We start from the raw sequence: 19,128 nt of genomic DNA, 5'->3' as shown, positions 1-19,128 counted from the left end.
ACGGTGGGTGGGTTAGGCATGTGCCCGGAGCCAGAGAATTTGGAAGTAGCTCTGTTGGCTCACCTCGTGACTCCATCCAAGGTCATAAAAGGTGGAGTGGACCAACCTCCTCTTTGGTTCCTTCTCACAGCTGTATGTTCTGGATCAGAACTTCCAGTGTTCATAACTTCATCTTCGTCCTACAAAATAGGAATTGGATTTAGCTGTGTAAATAATTTTAACAGTTTTTTATGGGGGTTTTTTAATAGTCTTAAGTGTAGTGTCTTATAGATTTAGTCTTTTGGGAGAATAGCCCCATTTTCTGCCTGCGATCCTTCTGAGTCAGCATTGGCCACTAGCACTGCCTTGGGGAAGCCCACATCATGGCGAGGTGTGATATCTGTTGATTGCTCCCCAGCTGTACCTGAGAAAGCCAGGAGGCCGCCATCAGACACAGGCCAGGAAACATCCCCCCTTACCCCCCCCCCCGTCGTCCATCGGCCTGATTCAGCAAGGAGCATGTCTCTTGCAATGAATTCCAACTCTAGTGCAGGAAACTCTCTCTGAATCACCCCCCCCTCCCCTGTCCACTGCCCTCCAGCAGGATCTTGTTGGGAATCTAGGAAGCACTCTAAGCATGAGACTAATTCTTCCTCTAAATTCACTTCAGAGAAGCTGGATTCAGCTCTAAGCAGGCCCATCAGCTCAGCCCATGAGGAGCTAGGACATATTAAGTCCCAGAGGCACAATAAGAGAGCCCATAACCGGACCATGATCCATTGCAGTTGTCATCCTCTGTGCCTCCCAAACCCCGAGATCCGTTGGCACTGATGAAGTCCAGTCATTATCAGTTTCAGGCACGATCTCCCTCGCTGGCTCCAGCAGTTCAAAGAAGTACAACCCTTCTCACACTGGGGAGATCTGAATCCCTTGCTGCTCCATAGAACACTTTGTCATCTGCATCCAGAATCCCCTCCTCCATCTTCAGAAAGATACCACCACCACCAAAGGAGTTGACCACTGAAAGGGAGTCTGTTGCCTGTCCCATTTGCAGAATATAGCTCCACTGCAAAGGTATCAACAGTACCACCGTTGCAACTGGAATTTGCCCTTTTTCACCTATCCACCACCACCCAAAAGACCTGCACTTGTTTGGGATCAACCTCCACCTCATCTAAGTTGGAGCTGTGGTACCCCATGCCATGGGGTCCCTGTAACCATCTGTGACCCCTTCTACTGGGGTCCTTGGGACCATTACACCCATGCAGAGTTGATTTGATCAGCTAAGGGGGTCATCCCTTGCCTCCCCTCTAAGGGGATGCTCAGATCTGCCCCCTGAATCCTACAGTGGAGGAGGATCATTACACTGAATTACATTGAATCCAGTGGTTCTGCCAGAACCAGTAAGACTACCATCTTCATCTCTGAACAAAGTGGGTGATTCCTATGTCTCCTTCTCCCCACAGTGATTTCAGACTGTTCCAGGATCATCTTTGCAGAGTTGCTGGAGAACTTGATTCCTCTTGAAGAGGTCCAGGACTCCCATTCCAATTCCTAGACATCCTCCACTCATCCAGATCCAGCAGAATAGCTGTCCCCATTAATGAAGCCATACTGGAGTCAGCTAGGACAGTTTGGCACACCCCAGCCGCCTGCACTCCGACCCCCAAAAGGGCAGAGAAGCTTTATTATGTGCTGGCTAAGAGAGCAGGATTTTTGTTTTCTCACCCCGCTCCCAACGCACTGGTGGTCGAGGCTATTTCTGAAAGGGCTGAACAGCAACATCCCAGGTCTGCACTTACCGATAGAGGTCAAATGCCTGTATCTGTTGGGGAGAAAGGTTGTCATCTTATCATCTAGCCTCTAGTTTGGGATAGCCAATTACCAGGCACTAATGGCTAAATTAAAATTTCTTGAATGACTCCATGTTTGCAGAGTTTACTGACCACCTTTCCCAGTTGGACAGAACCTGTTTCCAAGCTCTGAAAGACTAAGGCAAAGTGATAGCTAAGACCACTCTCCAATCCACCGTCGATGCTACTGATACCTCCTCTAGAGCTATGGCTACTGCCATGGTCCTGTGCAGGGAGTCATGGCTCCATGTGTTAAAGTTCCCTGGAGAGGTCCAGAATACCATCCAGGACCTCCCCTTTGATGAATTGCAGTTCTTCAGCCAGAAGACAGATCAGTTTGCAAGACACTCCTTTTCAATAGTCACATAGCTCTTTTCATGGGAAGCAGTGTTTTGCTCAGATATACAGTTCAGAGTGTGTCTCCCTTAGCATTGGTCTGCACCAACACAGGCCTTGTCCTGTGTCTGAGGAATCTGTGAAGGATTTGTTAAAACTGGGCTTACCAGAACTGGATATCGGTTCAGGGCCTCCTTCAGTGCACAGAGCCTTTTTAAAATGCTGTTCAGTCCAGCTGATTCTGTCTGGTTTGCCCTTCTTATACAATGCAGGAATAGGAGCCATTAGGGAGCTAAAAGTGAGGTACAAATCTCCTGTAATACCCACCATTCCTATGAATGAGGGAGCCTGTATCTTGGTTTTTAGAATGCTCCAGTCCTTAAGAGCCACCACCTTTGCAAATTCTGGCTTTGTGTGACTGCTACCCATCTTGTGTCCTAGATAAACCACCTCAGCCACCCCACTTCTCCACCTTTACAGTCAGTCTCACCTATCGAATGCAGTTGAGCATCATCCTGACTTGGGGTATCTGTTCTGCCAGATCTGACTTTAAAAAGTACAAATGTCGTCAATATATACCAGGGCAAATCCTGCCATTTCCCTCCTTAGCTGATGTGCCAGATGCTGAAAGATGGCTGGGGCACCCTTTAGGCCCAAAGGTAAAATCAAGCCCTGTTGGGGTGGTGAAAGCAGACTTAATTTTAGCCTTAATCCTAGTCCAAAGACATTTGCCAGTAACTGAGGTCCATCGTATTAAAGGTAACGTGCCTCCCACCCCAGCTTGTCTAGAATCTTATCGGCCGTAAGCATGGGGCACATCAGACACTGTCATTCAGCTTTCTATAATCCACACAGAATCTCATCCACCTGTCCTTGGGTATCAGCACCATGGGTGAGGTCCATGGACCATTTGAACTGCTTAATCACCCCCAGTTCCAACATGTCTCTGATTTCTTTTTCCATGTTCTGGGCTATTTTCCCAGCAAGTCCAAAAGGGTACATCCAGTAGGAGCTTTTTCTCCAGCCGATTATATGGCTAGCAAGACTGGGAGTACAGCAGTTAAAAAGTGATGTGGGAAAGGACTGTACCCTGCTTAAATTGCTTGCTGTGCGTGGAACTTTGTGCTCCCATCAGTTCACATTTATCTCCATCTTAATCTCCGAATTGTCTGGCTGTGTGTCGTCCGAATATTAAAATACACTTAATGCAACCAAATTAATTAATGAGCCATTTATGGTTGCCAGTTCAAATAAAGTTCTCATTCTTAATGCTCTGATATTTTGCTCTCCTGACATGTTTGGAATTCTCCGGTGGCATCAGTACAAGAATTGCCCCTGTAGGGACAGCAGAATTTGAACACTGAGCACTGTATTACCATGCTGCTCTGTGAGGAGACCGCAGTAATAAAAGCAAAATTAAAATACACGGTCAGGAAATGTAAAAGTCAAGACTCCTACAATAACACTAACTCCATCGCATGAATACATGCAGTATTTTGTATTCCAGTTTTCCTTGATAAATATCTAATTGAATACATATTGGGTCATATGTGTAGCTGGTGTAAATTTGGCATAGCTCCTTTGACTTCTGTGGTGCTATACCAATTGATACTATCTGATGATCTGGCCCATTTTTGTGGTGATAAATCTTTAAATACACAGGATGTGCAATATGCCAAGTTACTGTTGTTGTAGAGCAACAACTTAATGTTTGCATTTCCTGTTTCTTTTTTAAAAAAAAAAAAGTTTGACGTGAAATCTTTACATTCCAATTCATTTTTTCCTCCACTTAATTTCATAGACTTTTTTAAAAGATGGGGTTGGGAGAGGAAAGCTTAAACAAACTGCACTGCTGCCAACTATCTGGGGCAACAGATGGATTTCTTGGAAGTACTGCACTGGTAAAGTGCAAACTACTAACTAGTGATTCTTCACTTGTGCTTCATACTACACTACAAGCTAGAGATTGGATTCCCCTGCTGGGGTGGGTGGGTGTGCACGCGCGCACACACACAGTAGCTCTGTGGGAACTGTCCACTTCAAGGTCGGTTTATTCAGCCATGCCAGAGCCCATGCTATTGTGGCCACACTGCTCTTTATACTCACGCAAACTCATCGAGCTACCGCAAGTATGTGAACATGAGCAGAGGAATCCTGCCTGTAGGTCATAGCGTTAGACCTATCCCAAGAGGAGCTGGTGCATATGTGCATGCACATGCATCCTTGTGGGGGCCAAATCCTGACTAGTGTAAATTGTCATCGCTCAGCTGAAGTCAGTGGAGCTATGACTGCTTTCTCAGTTGGTGTATCTAACCTGTGTGTGTATAGTGAATTATATTAGATTTCACCTGAAATGGCGAGACTCTGAATTTCTAAGCAATTCTTTCCAGTTCTGCTCTTAAATGGGTAGAGTTCAGTGCTCACATCTCTAATGAACAGAGACTGCATCCAAACCAGAGGCTATTTAAACATCTGACAAAGATCTGAAAACTTCACAACTAATCCAGTTTAAAAAAAAAAAAAAAGTATGGCTGGGGGGAACCTTTTGTTTTTGTAGATTGAGGATTACACTGCAGGTTGGCATTCTTACAGTATTAACTTAATTAAGCAGGAATGTGATGCTGCATTCCTGGACTGAGCGGAGGACTGCCACAATTCCAGGCTACACTGAGACAAGTGGGGGGAAAAATTAAGAAGGGGAGGGGGCGGGGGGAGGTCACTTGTTGTTCAGACTCTTTATGAAATTTTGAAGTTGGGCACATGATACTTAAAATATCACATACGCTGTTCAGAAAAACCTATTAATTATCATCTGAACACAGTTGTCTGTATTGCCCTAACCTGACCAATAGGATTAAATTGTGACCCAGGTTATAGGTATTCTGAAATTATGGCTTCTTGTGGGGTTTATCTTCGCTGCTGTTTTATGTCCTGTCAGGCTACAAGTCTTAACAATGTCTGTAACGAGTTTCCATTATAATTGACTCTAAACATGGTTTGTGTATAGATGCAATGTGGCTAAAACTCTAAGGAGCCATGGCCATCTAACAGTGTTTCAACCCTGTCGGAGGCCTAGGTCTTCCATGGTTGTCTTCCTGTAATCTGTTCAGCACACTTGGAGACAGGAAGGGGATACTGAATGTGGATGGGACAATCCTAATAATCTTTGTGTAACTTAACTGCTTTGGCTGCTTCTCCTCTTCCCCAGCTCTGTGACAGGTATAAAGCCCCGCGTGCTCCTGGTGTTAAGCTGAATGCATGTCCTCCAAACGCTTCCCCCTCCCCTGCTGAGGCAGTGTGGGATACTTGCTCAGATTTTTCCCAGAATGCACCGATTAAAAATGTGATTGGGCAACATGTCAGATGCACCCAACACAATTGTGATCTCAGAAAAGCTGCCACATGGGCACAAACTGACCCATAGAACATGTGAAGATGAATGTGCCCTACCCAGTTCCAAACCATGGTTAAAACCTGTAGTGTGGACAGGGCCTTTAACCACTCCTGAAATAGTTCCAGACACTGCTTAGATCCACATCTAATGCAATGTGACATACTGTGATCAGAAATGTTTCTAACAGAGCAGTCTAAAATGAGGAGGGGTAGCCTATAACAGAGGAGTCATCTGTAATTGCAGATGGGATAGGATAGGATTGCATAGCCAGACACATTGCTACGTCATTGTTCCTGCTTGAATTGGCCACATAATTGTGCTCCAGAATACAAACTTTTTGTCAAGTCTCTTGCCCAAGGGTTGCAAAGAGACTCTTCAGAGTGAACTATTGGTACTTATGTGGTGACAGCCTGAAACAACAGCCCCTAAGTGGGGTGGACTGCCTCATGTATTTCCAAGGGCTGTTGACACTGAAGCCTGATTGGAAATACTTTTAAATGTCATTGTTAACTATTTCACTCCTGTCCTGGTCATTTTAGCACAAGCATCAGCTAAGGTGCTTCTTCCATTGCTGTTAGATGCAGGGATAGATATTGTGACAGGAGTGCCAGCCATTTGTATGGGAAAGAGGAATTCAAACCACCCTTCCTTCATAAATTTAAAATCAATTTTTGCTGCTGCTCTTGCCCAAAAAAAGGATGGAAAGATGAGATGCAGCTTCCCTCCAGTGCCAAAGGCCTAAACTGCCTCCTAGTGTCAAAATAACAAAACTTCCATATCATGTGGAGTGCCAAACCCCCTAATTCTGTCTTCCCAAAACCTCTGGTCCCCCCCACCACTGGCAACACCTGCAATGCTACTAAATGCATTTCCACACAAAAAGCTGTGGCATGCTGAATGTTGGGGGGCAGCATATAACAAATAGAATTTAATATGAACATAAATAACGAGCGGTAGTCTACTGACCTGGGCTAGATTGCTGGAGGTGAGGGTAAAAGGCAAGGAAACAAGACTCATGGGGCAGGGGAGTGCTGCTAATTCAGGGGTTTGTGACATAATTTAGGGGTCACTTTCTCATAACTAGGGTCTTGTATGCCATCTACAGACAAGATTCTCTGTCATAGTAATGTATGGGACAATGCTGGCCCAGCACGGAGGTTACTTTTTGCGTTTAAAAACAAAACACCAAAAACTTGCTATGTCTGTGTTCTTAGTTTGAACTTGTTTGTAAAATAGCTGTGATGTAATCCAGAGCAACACTGGATAACTTTTTTTTGAACCCTCTTGTGGTTAGAATGCTTCAGTCCATAGGGTAGACAAGGAAAGGACTGTCAGTATAATCTACTATTCTTTCCACGTAGTTGCTGGTTATGCCAATTTGCATTTCCGGTTTCTCCCCTTCTTCAGTTCAGCTTTGAACATCATAAGTGAAAGCTTCAGCTTCTCTTCCACTCTCCATTTCAGGTCTTTAGGAACAAGCTCTTTTGCTTGGTACTTGCGTAACTTGTCAAAACACTTTTTCCCCCTGAGTGAGACCAGGGAATAGTGACTAGTCACATGAATATGCTCAGCTGGGATTACCACTGTAGCCTGAAATACTCGCAAGTCGTCTCTTGAAGACTTGAGAAGGGTCTAAAATGTTTTCACTAGCTGAATTTTGTTTTTGATACTTTTGTACATAGTGTCACTTACAAAATAACCAGATTTTTGAAAGGCCCACAAAGTGGTTTCAAGACAGTTATTGTCCAGATGGCCTCCCTTCATCCCCCACCACCTACTCTCTTAGCTGGAGAACGTTCCAACAATTCATGGCAGGCTGAGTTCCTCCATTTCCAATCCAGTTGCTCTAACTGTGTAAGAGAATTTGGGCAAGAGGAGAGATGAACCAAGCTTTCAGCAGAGTTTGGGCGTGTTGATACATTATGTTGGGGAGGAGTTGTCTCTTGTTTTTATGTGAGGGGGCACAATCAGGTCAGAAATACCTGGAGGGAGGAGACTCTGTAACATACCAGCTCTGGTAAGAAGGGAGGTTACTGAAGGTTTCCTTTAAAGCCAGTGTTGCTCTGTTAATTTGATGGTAAGGTTAGCTCAGCAAGCTGGCATTTCTCCCTTCCATAATGGGCTCACCTCAAGGAGTGAGTATTGGGCCTGATTGTGCAAGATGCTGAGAAACCTCCACTACTGCTCAGCACCTATAGGGATCAGGCCTGTTTTATGAGCTTCCTTCCAAGCCCATGTCCCCAGCAGCATACAGTTAGAAAGCAAAGCCCTGTTTCCCATCACCACCTCCCTCATTACTGCCTATCTAGTCCTGCTCTGAGGTTACATTTACTATTATGCATGTGCATTGTTGGAAGACTATGAAAACTGTGTCCAAGTATTTGTCAGATGGGAATTCCCATTTCTGAAACAGCCACCATTTCCTACCAGTACCACTTTCTCTTTCTCTCTCTCTCTTTCAGACAATGAATATGTATTTATGGACCTGGAGCAGAAGCTTAGCAAATACTTCTCAAAGGAATGGAAGAAAGAGACTAGCAAAGTAGGTCAAACATGATTTGTATTTCAGACATTATTGACTTTGTGATGCTATGATTACACCCTGAAATAGAGGCTTCAAACTGATGACTGTGGAGCACTTGGTGGTTGTCTCTGGCAAGCTTGTTGATCACATGGAACTGAGTCTCATAATTTCCAGATGCTAAATTGGATTAAGAGGATAAAACTAAATTGGGTACTTTACACTGCCACATAAGCAATTGCTGTAGTTGCCACAGAGGGGGGTGTACAGGTGCCCATAAAGGGGATGGGAGTCAATGAGCCACTCTCTTTTGAGAGGTTTCAGAGTAGCAGCCGTGTTAGTCTGTATCTGCAAAAAGCAAAGGAGTACTTGTGGCACCTTAGAGACTAACAAATGTATTTAAGCATAAGCTTTCGTGAGCTACAGCTCACTTCATCGGATGCATTCAGTAGTTGCTCCATGGAAAGGTTTTCAGAACCCCTGCTGTATAAAACAGAGCAGCTTTTGGGTAAAATGGTTTTGCACGGCTACTTGTAATAACCTGTGTACCATAGTGCATTTGACTATGAAATACAATGGGAGCTGGAGTTGCAATTCAACAGAGGTGTGTGGAAGAACAGCAGTTGTAGGGAGGAAGCATATTTTTATTAAGAAGAGTCTTGATTTCTTTACACTAGCTGAAATGACAAGAAAAATCATGTGAAATGAATAAGGCATGTGTCTAGTTGTTTAGTACAAGCCATTCTAAAATAACACTTAAGTCTTTTTTATTAGTAGTTTGAAGATCCAATCCCATGCCCAGTTGTCATCTTTTTACATCAAAACAAAATCTTGAGTTGAAAGTAACACATGTTTTCATTAAACTGCAATGTTAGGTTCCAGACATGTTTGTAAATAAGTATCGTCTGTTACAGCTCTCTAGGAAGATATTTTGTTCAACAGGTGAATTTGCGGTTTCTTCCACCTTGAGAGAGCACTGATTCCAGCAGTATTCCCATTTTAACAGTATAGCATCTTCCAAATGAGAATAAGCTTTTAAAATGCAACTAATGGAATTTGGTGCTGAGGAACCAGTCAGGGCAGCATGCCTGTGCAGGTACTCGTGTGGCCCTCATCACCGTAGTAACTGAGCGCCTTGCAGTTCATGATCTTTATCCCCACAATACCTCTTCTGAGGTCGGAGAGTATTTAGATTCTCATCTGTAAAATGGGGATTAGGCCCAGAGAGGCTAAGTGACTTGCCCAAGGTCACACAGGAAATCTGTGGCTGAATATGGAATTGAATCCTGGTCTCTTGAGCTTCTCGGTCCAGTGCTGTGTTGGCTAGCTCCCTTCTCCTTATCCCTTCATTGACAATAAAATGGCATCATTGTGCACTCTGCAAAATTGTGTTGTGACTGGATTTTTTTTTTTTTTAAATGAATTCTTTGGCAATGGAGTTGTTACTATTTGGTACCGTAGGTGTGCTTGACACATTATGTATGTTAGGAGATGGATCTGTGACCCAGCACATGCTTGGACCTGCTTATGTAAGTGAAGTTACATACTGACAAGACCTCAAAATAGACAAAGCAGAGAAGGGAAGGAATGCGAGACTTTAACTGTGTCTTAATTTTTATTGAAAAATAGATATTTGGTGCTCGGGGACCTCCCCTGTAAGGGAGGTCACAGTTTAAACAAAAAATCTTCAGTGTTCTTTTAAACATCTGTAGTTGTAGTCTGTGACATTGACACAGTGTCTTCCTGGAATTCATGGCTACATGAAGGTGTGAATAACCAAAGCAAAGGGTTCGCCCTGCTAGCCCAAAGAAGAATTATCAGTAGCAGCCTGGAATGGCTCAGCCTTGGTCAGGAAGGGCAGAGCATATTGCAGAGGTAAAAGGTTGTCTTTTCCTGAGAGTAGGGCTGAGGTCTGGCAGCATAGGGTATAAGGAAACAGGAGAGCTTGTATGCTTCATTTGTGTCTTGCCTTGGCCGAATGTTTCATAGTGTCTCATTGATAAGAGCTTTCAAGACAACTGCTGTACAGCTAAGTGTAGTGAATTTAAAAAAAAAAAGAGAGAGAAAATGTGGGGAGAGGGTCTGGAGTGGGGAACAATGGGCAAAACACAGAATAGTGAGGAAGATCATGAGCCTCTGGGCTCACAGGAAAATTGTCTAACACTTTTTTTTTTCCTCCCTTTGCCCTAAAGGGGACAGAGAAGTTTACCCCTCCTTTTGTTGCCTTCTTCAGAGTACAGTACTACGTAGAAAATGGAAGAGTCATAAGGTAAATCTGTCCAGGGTAACAAGTTTATTTTTTAATAAAGCTGTGTTACATGGAAAAACAAAAATATATTTCCTTTAAAGAGCTCTTTCCTTCTCTCTGTGGGTGCTGTAGTCCTACAGGCATTCTCTGGAGATCAGTAATAATGTCTGTCAGTAGATCCTTTTAGCCAAAGGAGTCGACTTCCATCCTGGTAGGGTTCAAACTGAGATGCTTTTCAGCTATCTTTTTAAAGCACCATGCTCCAATAATTTAATGTTGTTTTTTAATTGTTTTGCATCTAAACAACTCTAAGGCTGAAGTTAGAGAAGTTATTATGAAATTAACAGTGAGCACCCTCAAGTTTGTTCTGCTGATATGTAATCTCCATTCTCTCACTCCCATGCTTTGATTTAACTGTTGCTCTTCAAACTCCCCATCCATTTGCCCACAACAACTATGGCAGCCTTGTTTTCATATCCTTTCCACACCCTGAACTTCAGTCTACAATATTTTCCCCCTTCCTCCTCCTTGTTCGGAACGCTTAACTTTTATTTCTCTCTAGCTATGGATGTAGGTAATATTTATTAAAATGCAGCCAACAAACCTCAGATTGCATGTACAAGATTAAAAAGAAAATTAGACCAACACGGGCAAAAAGACGATAGAAATTGTTACTCTAGGATACAGCCTAGTATTTTTCCTTTGGTGATTTATTTTTGGTATTTATTGTATCTGAGCCATGCGCATGCTCGCTAATTTGGAAGTGGACACAGGGAATGACTTACGAGTTATAGAATTTTGCATTTGAGTGGGTTCCATTCATGTGGAATATAAGATGCACGCAACTACCCTTCCCTCTCCGTGCAGAACAAAGGATGATTCAGTTAAAAATGAACTGACAGTGTTTTTGCATCAGCACTGCTGGTGTGGTTCTGGCCTTAGGGCAAGCCAAGAGCTGGAAGCATTCAGGTTGATTAATGTCAGCATAATCTTTGCTCCATTTAGGCATTTTGCTGTCCTCATCTGAGTAAGGCTTTTTTATTTTCCTCTTTGGACTGAGGGGAGAAAGCTTCCAGCTGAGAGGAGGAAGTTTTTCTTACTGCTAAATGGAAACTTCCCAGTATTATTCATCTTCCTCTGGGTATGTCTACACTGCAATTAACAACCTACAACTAGGCCATGCCAGCTGACTGGCTTTGGGCTAACGAACTATTTAATTGTGGTAAAGACAGTCTGGCTCGGGCTGGAGCCCAAACTTTGGAACCCTGCAAGATGGGAGGGTCCCAGAATTCAGGCTGCAGCCTGAGCCCGAGAACATCTACACTGCAAGTCAGCTGGAACAGGCTAGCTGCAGGTTTTTAATTGCAGTGTAGATGTGCCCTTTGTATCTCTCCATTGGCATCCAAGCTTCTTTCCTCTGCAGTAGTATTAAAGCAGAGAGAGGTGCACAGAGTCATGCCCATGCAATCATGGGGCTTCTTTAAACACACACACTGAATCAGAGTCCTAGAAGGGAGGTCTTGGTTCTGTGACCATCTGTTTATCATGTGCTCGCTTTCCCTAATAATATCCCCATTTAGTGCTCCTACAAGATAACAAAAGCTAATCCAAGGTTACTGCCACTATTATCTACCTCCCAGGCAATTCACCGATACAGTAACTCCTCGCTTAACGTTGTAGTTATGTTCCTGAAAAATGCTACTTTAAGCGGAACAATGTTAAGCGAATCCAATTTTCCCCATAAGAATTAATGTAAAGAGGGGGGTTAGATTCCAAGGACACTTTTTTTCACCAGACAAAAGACTGCATTTTATTTATATTTTTTATATGTAGATACACACACACACACACACACACACACACACACACACACACACACACAAAATAAGTTTTTTTATTTTTAAACAATTTAATATTGTACACATTGATGATTGTGAAGCTTGGTTGAGTTGGTGAAGTCCAGAAGGTGGGATATTTCCCAGGGAATGCCTTACTGCTAAATGATGAACTAGCACTCGACTGAGCCCTTAAGGGTTAACATGTTGTTGTTGTTGTAGCCTCACATTCTACAAGGGAGGGGAGACAGCATGGCAGAGAGACTGTGTGTGTGTGTGTGTGTGTGTGACAGACGTGCATTGACCCCAGTCTAAGTACACTGCCTTTAAGTAGATCAGCAAGTTGAGACAGCAGCTGCTGCCAGCAAGCTCCCTCCGTCCTGAGCCCTGTTGTGTGCCCCCCTTACCCCCGCTCTGTAGAAATGGGTAAAAGCAGGGGGCAGGAGCAGGGGACCTGCTGACATTAGCACCCCTCTTCCCCACTGCTCTCCCCTGCACAGCAAGCAGGAGGCTTCTGGGAGTAGCTCCAAGGCAGAGGACAGGAGCAACACATGGTAGTGAGGGGAGGGACAGCTGAGCTGCCTGGCAATGGCAATTGGTAGCCTGCTGGGCTGCTGCTGCACAGGGAACTTAGGGGAGCTGATGGGGGGCTGCTGGCCCACCCTGGTTCCAAGCCCCCAACCCTAGCTCCAACTCTGCTCCTTCTGCAAGCAGTGGACAAAGCAGGCAGCTGCCAAACAACGTTATAAGGGAGCATGGTGCAACTTTGAATGAGCATGTTCCCTAATTGATCAGCAACAAAACAATGTTAACCGGGATGACTTTAAGTGAGGCGTTTACTGTATTGTAAAGCACTTTGAGAGTCTCAGCTGGAAGGTGCAATACAAAAGCAGTGCCAGTTCTAGAGAGGAAGGATAGACTTTTGCTTGAGACACTGGACTGGGACTCGGGAGATCTGGGATCCTTTCCTGACTCTGCCACAACTTCCTGTGACCGTTGGCACTTAATTGCTCTGTGCCCTAGTTCCATATCTTCCAGAGAAAGTGATGATATGAGTTCCTTTCTTCAACCTTTGTCTATTTGGATTGTTGGACTGTAAACTTTTGAGGACAGACTCTTACCTACTACGTACAGTGTCTAGTGCAGTGGGGCCCTCATCTTGATTGGGACTGTGATGTTACTATAATACAGAGAGAAAATGGCTATTAAAAAAGGCAGTTGATACACATCAGTGATTCCACACGAGTGTCAGTTCTTGACAGTGAAGCAGCAAGCGACTGGCCTTGCCTGAATGTGATCTCTCTCTGCTCTGGCTTAAATACATCTTTTTTTCCTGTATCCTGCAGTGACAAGGCAGTGCAGCACTTGTACTACTGCCATCTCAAGGAGCAGTTGTTGAGGTCTCGGTGCCTCCACAAAGAAGAAATCTACTTCCTGCTGGCTGCGTATGGTTTACAGGCGGACTTGGGCAACTATATGGAGAATGTCCATGTTGGGAAATATTTTGAACCTCAAGCCTATTTCCCACAGTGGGTAAGTTGTTTTTTTTTTTTTTGTTCGTTTGTTTTTGTTGTGTTTTTTGTTTTTTTGTTTTTTTGTTTTTTTTTTTCACCATGAGAATGAAGCAGAATCATCTGCAGTTGCAGCAAGGACTTCCCAGGCTCTGTCGCTGTACGTGGGATGAATCCAACAAGGCTTTTTCTCCACTGAGGCTTCTGTTCTTCCCGGTCTGAATCCAACAGTTAAAGGGCAAATATTTTCAGAAATAAAATGCATTGAAATGCATTTGTTTTTGCATCCTAAGATTCTCTGGAAAAGCTCAAGGGGCTGAAGACAAGTAAAACTTATCTTCAGTACCTTGGCCCCATCACATTTACCTGTGGGGTGGACTGAGCTCAGTGCAGGGTGGCGGTACATGAGGGGCAACACCAGTTGGTCAAAACGGAGAGAAAAGGATACCATGGTGACTTCTCATTCTGACTTGACTCAGCTGAGAATTTCATTGTAATCACTCTGGGTATGGTTTCTTGGCCACTAATTGGTAAGTCACTTGTCTCATTGTCCAGTGCTTCTAGTATGTACTTTAAAGATTTCAGTTTCCACACTCCATTTTTATGGATTTTTGGGGTGTTTGGGAATAATTTGGTGTCTTTTTTTTTTTTTTAACCCTTTATGGTGACTAACTTTGCCTGAGGGCAATGAATGAACCAGTCGTGTCTTCTGGCCATCCAGTATCTTTGGAAGGAGCACACAAACATGCAATTTGCAGACTGCTTCCTGCACCATTTCCTACTCTGCTCTTACACACAGATGAAAAGTGAACCACCACAGTCAGTGAGAATGCAAGTAAATGACGGAGGTAGAGAATGATGCTCTGGACTGGGAGTCAGGAAGCCAGGGTTCTACTGGCTCTGCCTCCAACCTGCTGTGTGTATCCTTGGGCAAGTCTCCTCACCTCTCTGCCTCTGTTTCCCCTCCAACCCCCGCTGTTTCCAAGCGTCGGGGAGGGGAAGGGTTCCATGCAGAAGAAACGAATGGCCTCAGGAGGCAGGTGTGGCAGAGGCAGGGCAAGTCTGGACTTTTACATTCATGAGCCCCAAGCTACTTCTCCTCCCACTGTGCACAAATACTTCCTGATCCCTGACAGAATTCTTCCCACTGGACTCTCTTCCACACCCTGGAAATTGCAGTTCCCAGATGATATACACCTGGAATATATACACCTAGTTTCCAAACGGTTTAAGAAGGTGGGTCTGACAGAGATTGTTATAGGGCGGCTATCAATCTTTTTTTAATCTTGCAAACACTGCAAAGGCCAAGGCTGAGCACAGCCCTGCTACACTGAGCCACAGCTCCAACCATCTAGATGATTTATTATTACAGGTAGCAAAATCTGGCATCCAGGGGGATGCTTCTCCTCCTATCCCCAGGGTACAGCAGGGAGACACTGCACGATCTACTTCTTCAGCAGCATCTGGTTCAGATCAGTGGCCGAGGGCTACTGCAACCCAAATAATAATTAATATAAAGGGTGGAGCTGCAGGCTAGCAAGTGGGAAATCTGGCTTTGAACTCTGGACTTGGCTCCCAACTATAGCCTCGTGATGCTGTACAGCTGCTGGCTGATAAGATCAAGAGTGACATTGATGGAGCTCAGCCGCCTTGGTAGGATGATTATAGTCACATGGGCCTGTGCACAGGGAGAAGCAGGGAGTTTGTATAAGAAGAGCTTAATATAACTATGGAAAATACTCAGTTTTGGTAACTGTCCATATCCTTGCTTGGGCAGTTTGCTCCCTGTTGGATATTCTCAGATGCTTTGCAGTCTAGTTTTAAATGTCCTGTGTAATAGGGCTTTGTGAAGAAGCAAGTTTAGCATAAGTTTCTTTCTACCTCTGTTGCAACTGTTCCCAACCCAGCCTTTCCTGTGTGGGGGAATGCTTTAACATTACCCTACAATACTGCATTATTCTACAGTTACACATGGCTGAGTGGTCTGAGCACAAGACCAGGAGCCAGAAACTCCTGAGCTGTAAACTTTGGCACTCATTGGCTCTGGGCAAATCACTTAACTTTGATTTGAATTTTCCCATCTATAAAATGAGAGGATAGTAATACTTGCCTACCTCCACAGAGGCAATGGGAGGTGTATTTAGTTAGTTATTGATAAAGCATGTGAAGGTGAACGCCACTGCTAAATAAGCACCATGTGTAATTATTATTGATGCATACACTAGCATTTCTGCAGTGTTTTGGGCCATGGCTGCAGAATACAGCAGTGTGTTAGATAGCTGTGTGTAAGTGTTTAGCAAAACTGAAACCTGGAGAAGAATTGCCAGGACTAGAGAATACAAATATTAAATACCAAAAACGATAGTTTTATTGCGCTTAGGTGTTGCATGTTATGATTTTGACACATACTTAAGGGAGACCTATTCAGAGACATTATTCTCTAGTATCTTTTGGGCAAATCTAAATGCTGGCTCCTCAAAAAGAGAGGGAAAGTTCCGTGAACTTATGTTCCTGGTGGTGGTCAGGTTAACTGGGAAAGAGCTTTCATTTCCACTCTTGTTTGATCCTTGCTGTTGACCCAGCTGCCTCATGTTGGGATCATTGAAAAAGTGCTGACTGTGTCTCTTTCCTTTGTGGCAGATAATTGCAAAGAGGGGGAGTGACTATATCTTGAAGCATGCTCCAGAGATGCACCGAGAACAGCATGGTCTGACTGCTAAAGATGCAATCCTGAAGTTCATTAAGGAGTCCTGTTTACTGGAAGATGTGCCTGTCCATTATTACAGATTACAGAAGGTTAAACAGCTGCTTATATCATCCTTTTGTCAAAGATAAATGCGTCGTTGGGTTTTCACTTTATAAACGTTGTGCCTCCTAATGTTAAAAGCAGAGGCTTTGCCACATGTGGGAGTGAATTAATTTGTATCTGGGGAGATTCCATTGATGTGCTCAAATACAGTTACATGGCAGACTCATTTGGTAGAGAGGAGGAAACACCTTTTAAGTTCCCAGCCTTTGATTCACGGCCCCCCAAATAGGTCAGCCTCCCTTCTCTCGGAGTAGTTGGGAGTCTGCTCCCGTTCCATTGCACCCTGTTCTGTGTAGTGCCACAGCAACTGTTGCCGAGTATTTCTGGGTGCAACTGAGGACTGACTGAACGTGGGGTTGTGAGAGGGGGAAAACACTGAGAAGCCCTATGTTATCAGATGAGGGAGATGGATCTTTGGGGGTTGTTGAAAAGCTAATCTAAGGGTCTGTCCCATGGCATTCAAGTGCTGTGAAACAGTGAAAGAAATTTATTTGTATTATCATAGCACCCAGGCATAGCCCTTTGTGCTAGGGGCTTTACAAACACAGGACAAAAAGACAGTCCCTGCTCCCAAAGAGCTTACAGTCTAGCTCCGAGTGTGCCCAAATGAGGTTTTTGTACCTTTGTTCTTGGTGTGCATATTTTTCAGATTGGTTTGATTTTTTTTTTTTAATCTAGTTATTTTATTTCCTTTTGCCACCTACTTCCTCCCCTCCAGTCACTCCAGTTGTTTGCTCCCAGGCAGATGTTGTTACAGGGTGGGGAGGTGAAGAGATCCCTCTTGCATTTTGACTTGATAAGTGACCTAGTGTAGGCAATGGAAGGGCAATATCCGGAGTCAAAGAGCACATATTCACCCCCTGGGTGAGTTTCCTTTCCCACTTAAGCAAACCAGGTCCTAGGAGATGCACAGGACTTTTCCTGAATGCATGCAGTCCACTTTGCCAGAGCTTACTGAATAATTTAAAGGCTTCCTGATCCAGTCTGTCTTTCTGTGCTGGTCACATTCAAGCAAGGTTATGTCTAGGAGGCACCAAAAGCTTAAGAGGCCTGTTTCATTCCGTGAAATCTCTGAGATGCTCCACTTACTGGGAAACATCAAGAAGAAAGCTTCAGATTCTCTAGAAGAAATAAGTTCAAATTTGGGATCAGATTCTAATGATGTTGATTTAACCTCTCATGAGTTGCATCCACTCCTTCATCTTTTCCCTGCTTTGACTCTAATGCTATTAATGATTGTCATAAGACATTCTGGCTTGCACTTGAAGGCTATAAGAAACGCACTAGCAGGACATGATACAATTTATGTCCAGAGGCATGACGGGTGTGAAATCTGTTGTCCTTAATACCTGAATTCCTGTCTATCTTGAATTGTAGCATAGTTAACTGTTACATACATTGCTATGGCCACAAAGCATTGTCCTTCCCACTGCTACCTCCACCACAGAGGCAAGAATACTGGCATGAGCAAGTTTCTCTTTTCTCCCCCCTCTCCACTCCCCGCCCTTGGATGATGAAGCACCAGCCCATTTGGACAGTGTGTCGGAGGAACCAGCTGCTGGTGGCTTGTGTGGCAGTGCATTGTGTCAACTTATGGGTGATGTGAGCTTAAGAGCAGTCTCACATCTCTTGGCCTCTAGGCTGGCAAGGCTCACATCTGCATCCCCTCTCCAGGCCAATTTATGGATTAGATAAAGCTGACATCTTTCAAACCATTTTAAATTAGACTTCCACCTTCTGCCTCCCTCTTTTACCACCCCATCCCCAGTAGAAGGAAAGTTAAGTATAGTTGCATGAGGCCTGTATCTTAACCAGTGCAGGATGGGAATAGTGGAAGTTTTATGTTAAGGTCTGAGCTTTATAACCGTGGTTTGGAGTTATTCTGTTTTAGTTCCCAAGAAATTCCAACCCCCCCCGCCCCCCGATAGGGGAGGTGTGTGCGACTCTATATCACTGGCATGTCTTAGGAGGTATATGTTGCTTAAGGAAATAAAAAGAATCCAGAACATGTTTACGTGAACTAATCTCAAATAGAATAGAACTGTCAGTGATAGAGCCCATGTGTCCATCAAGTTGCAGCACAGGTACAACAGGATAATGATCCTAATTTTTTTTAAAAGCCTTAAGTATAAAACTATGCTACAGTATATACTGAGGTCAGAGAAAATGCTAAAAAGTGAGATCCAAAGCTGCATTAACAAACACCAAGTCATTCCACCTATGAGGCTTTATTAACCCCTGCTGCTGAACTGCACCTCCAGGGTGCGCCACTAGTGGGAACATTTCTGCCCTGGCAAGAAGGACCTGGGACAAGTGAACCTAATAAGTTTGTTTGTCTCTACTGTGCTGTGCAGATGGGGGAAGAGTGGGTGTGTTCCTGGGGATAGCAGTGGAAGCAGATTGAAGTAAGGGGCCATCAGCTACAAATAACCACTTTGTTAAATAAATGACTTTGCTCTAAATTCAGTAAAGCCATTGGATTCCACTTCAATGACTGCATGTTGTCTTAGGTGTTCAGTATGTGGTGTAACTCTGAAGACCCCAGCATGAAAAGAACTACACAAGTGTGATGTTTAATTCAGTGCAAGTGTTTTTCAGTGTGAAAATGGATGCACAAAACCCAGCCAAATGGGAAGGGGGAG

At 44.0% G+C, this 19,128-nt stretch overlaps 1 protein-coding gene across 1 annotated transcript in view; it reads left to right on the top strand.

The window, feature by feature from the left end:
• Positions 1–19,128, top strand: part of FRMD1 (FERM domain containing 1) — a 68,143-nt gene that overhangs the window by 32,398 nt on the left and 16,617 nt on the right. The window contains exons 4-7 of the mRNA XM_038397129.2: positions 8,025–8,104; positions 10,276–10,352; positions 13,513–13,699; positions 16,318–16,473. Coding sequence (XP_038253057.1) covers positions 8,025–8,104; positions 10,276–10,352; positions 13,513–13,699; positions 16,318–16,473 — 500 coding nt within the window. The remainder of the gene's footprint in view (positions 1–8,024; positions 8,105–10,275; positions 10,353–13,512; positions 13,700–16,317; positions 16,474–19,128) is intronic.

The sequence above is a fragment of the Dermochelys coriacea genome, chromosome 3, assembly GCF_009764565.3.
Source record: "Dermochelys coriacea isolate rDerCor1 chromosome 3, rDerCor1.pri.v4, whole genome shotgun sequence".
NCBI lineage: Eukaryota > Metazoa > Chordata > Testudines > Dermochelyidae > Dermochelys > Dermochelys coriacea.
The sequence above is the reverse complement of the archived record's forward strand: the minus strand, read 5'-3'. Positions and strand labels throughout refer to the sequence as shown.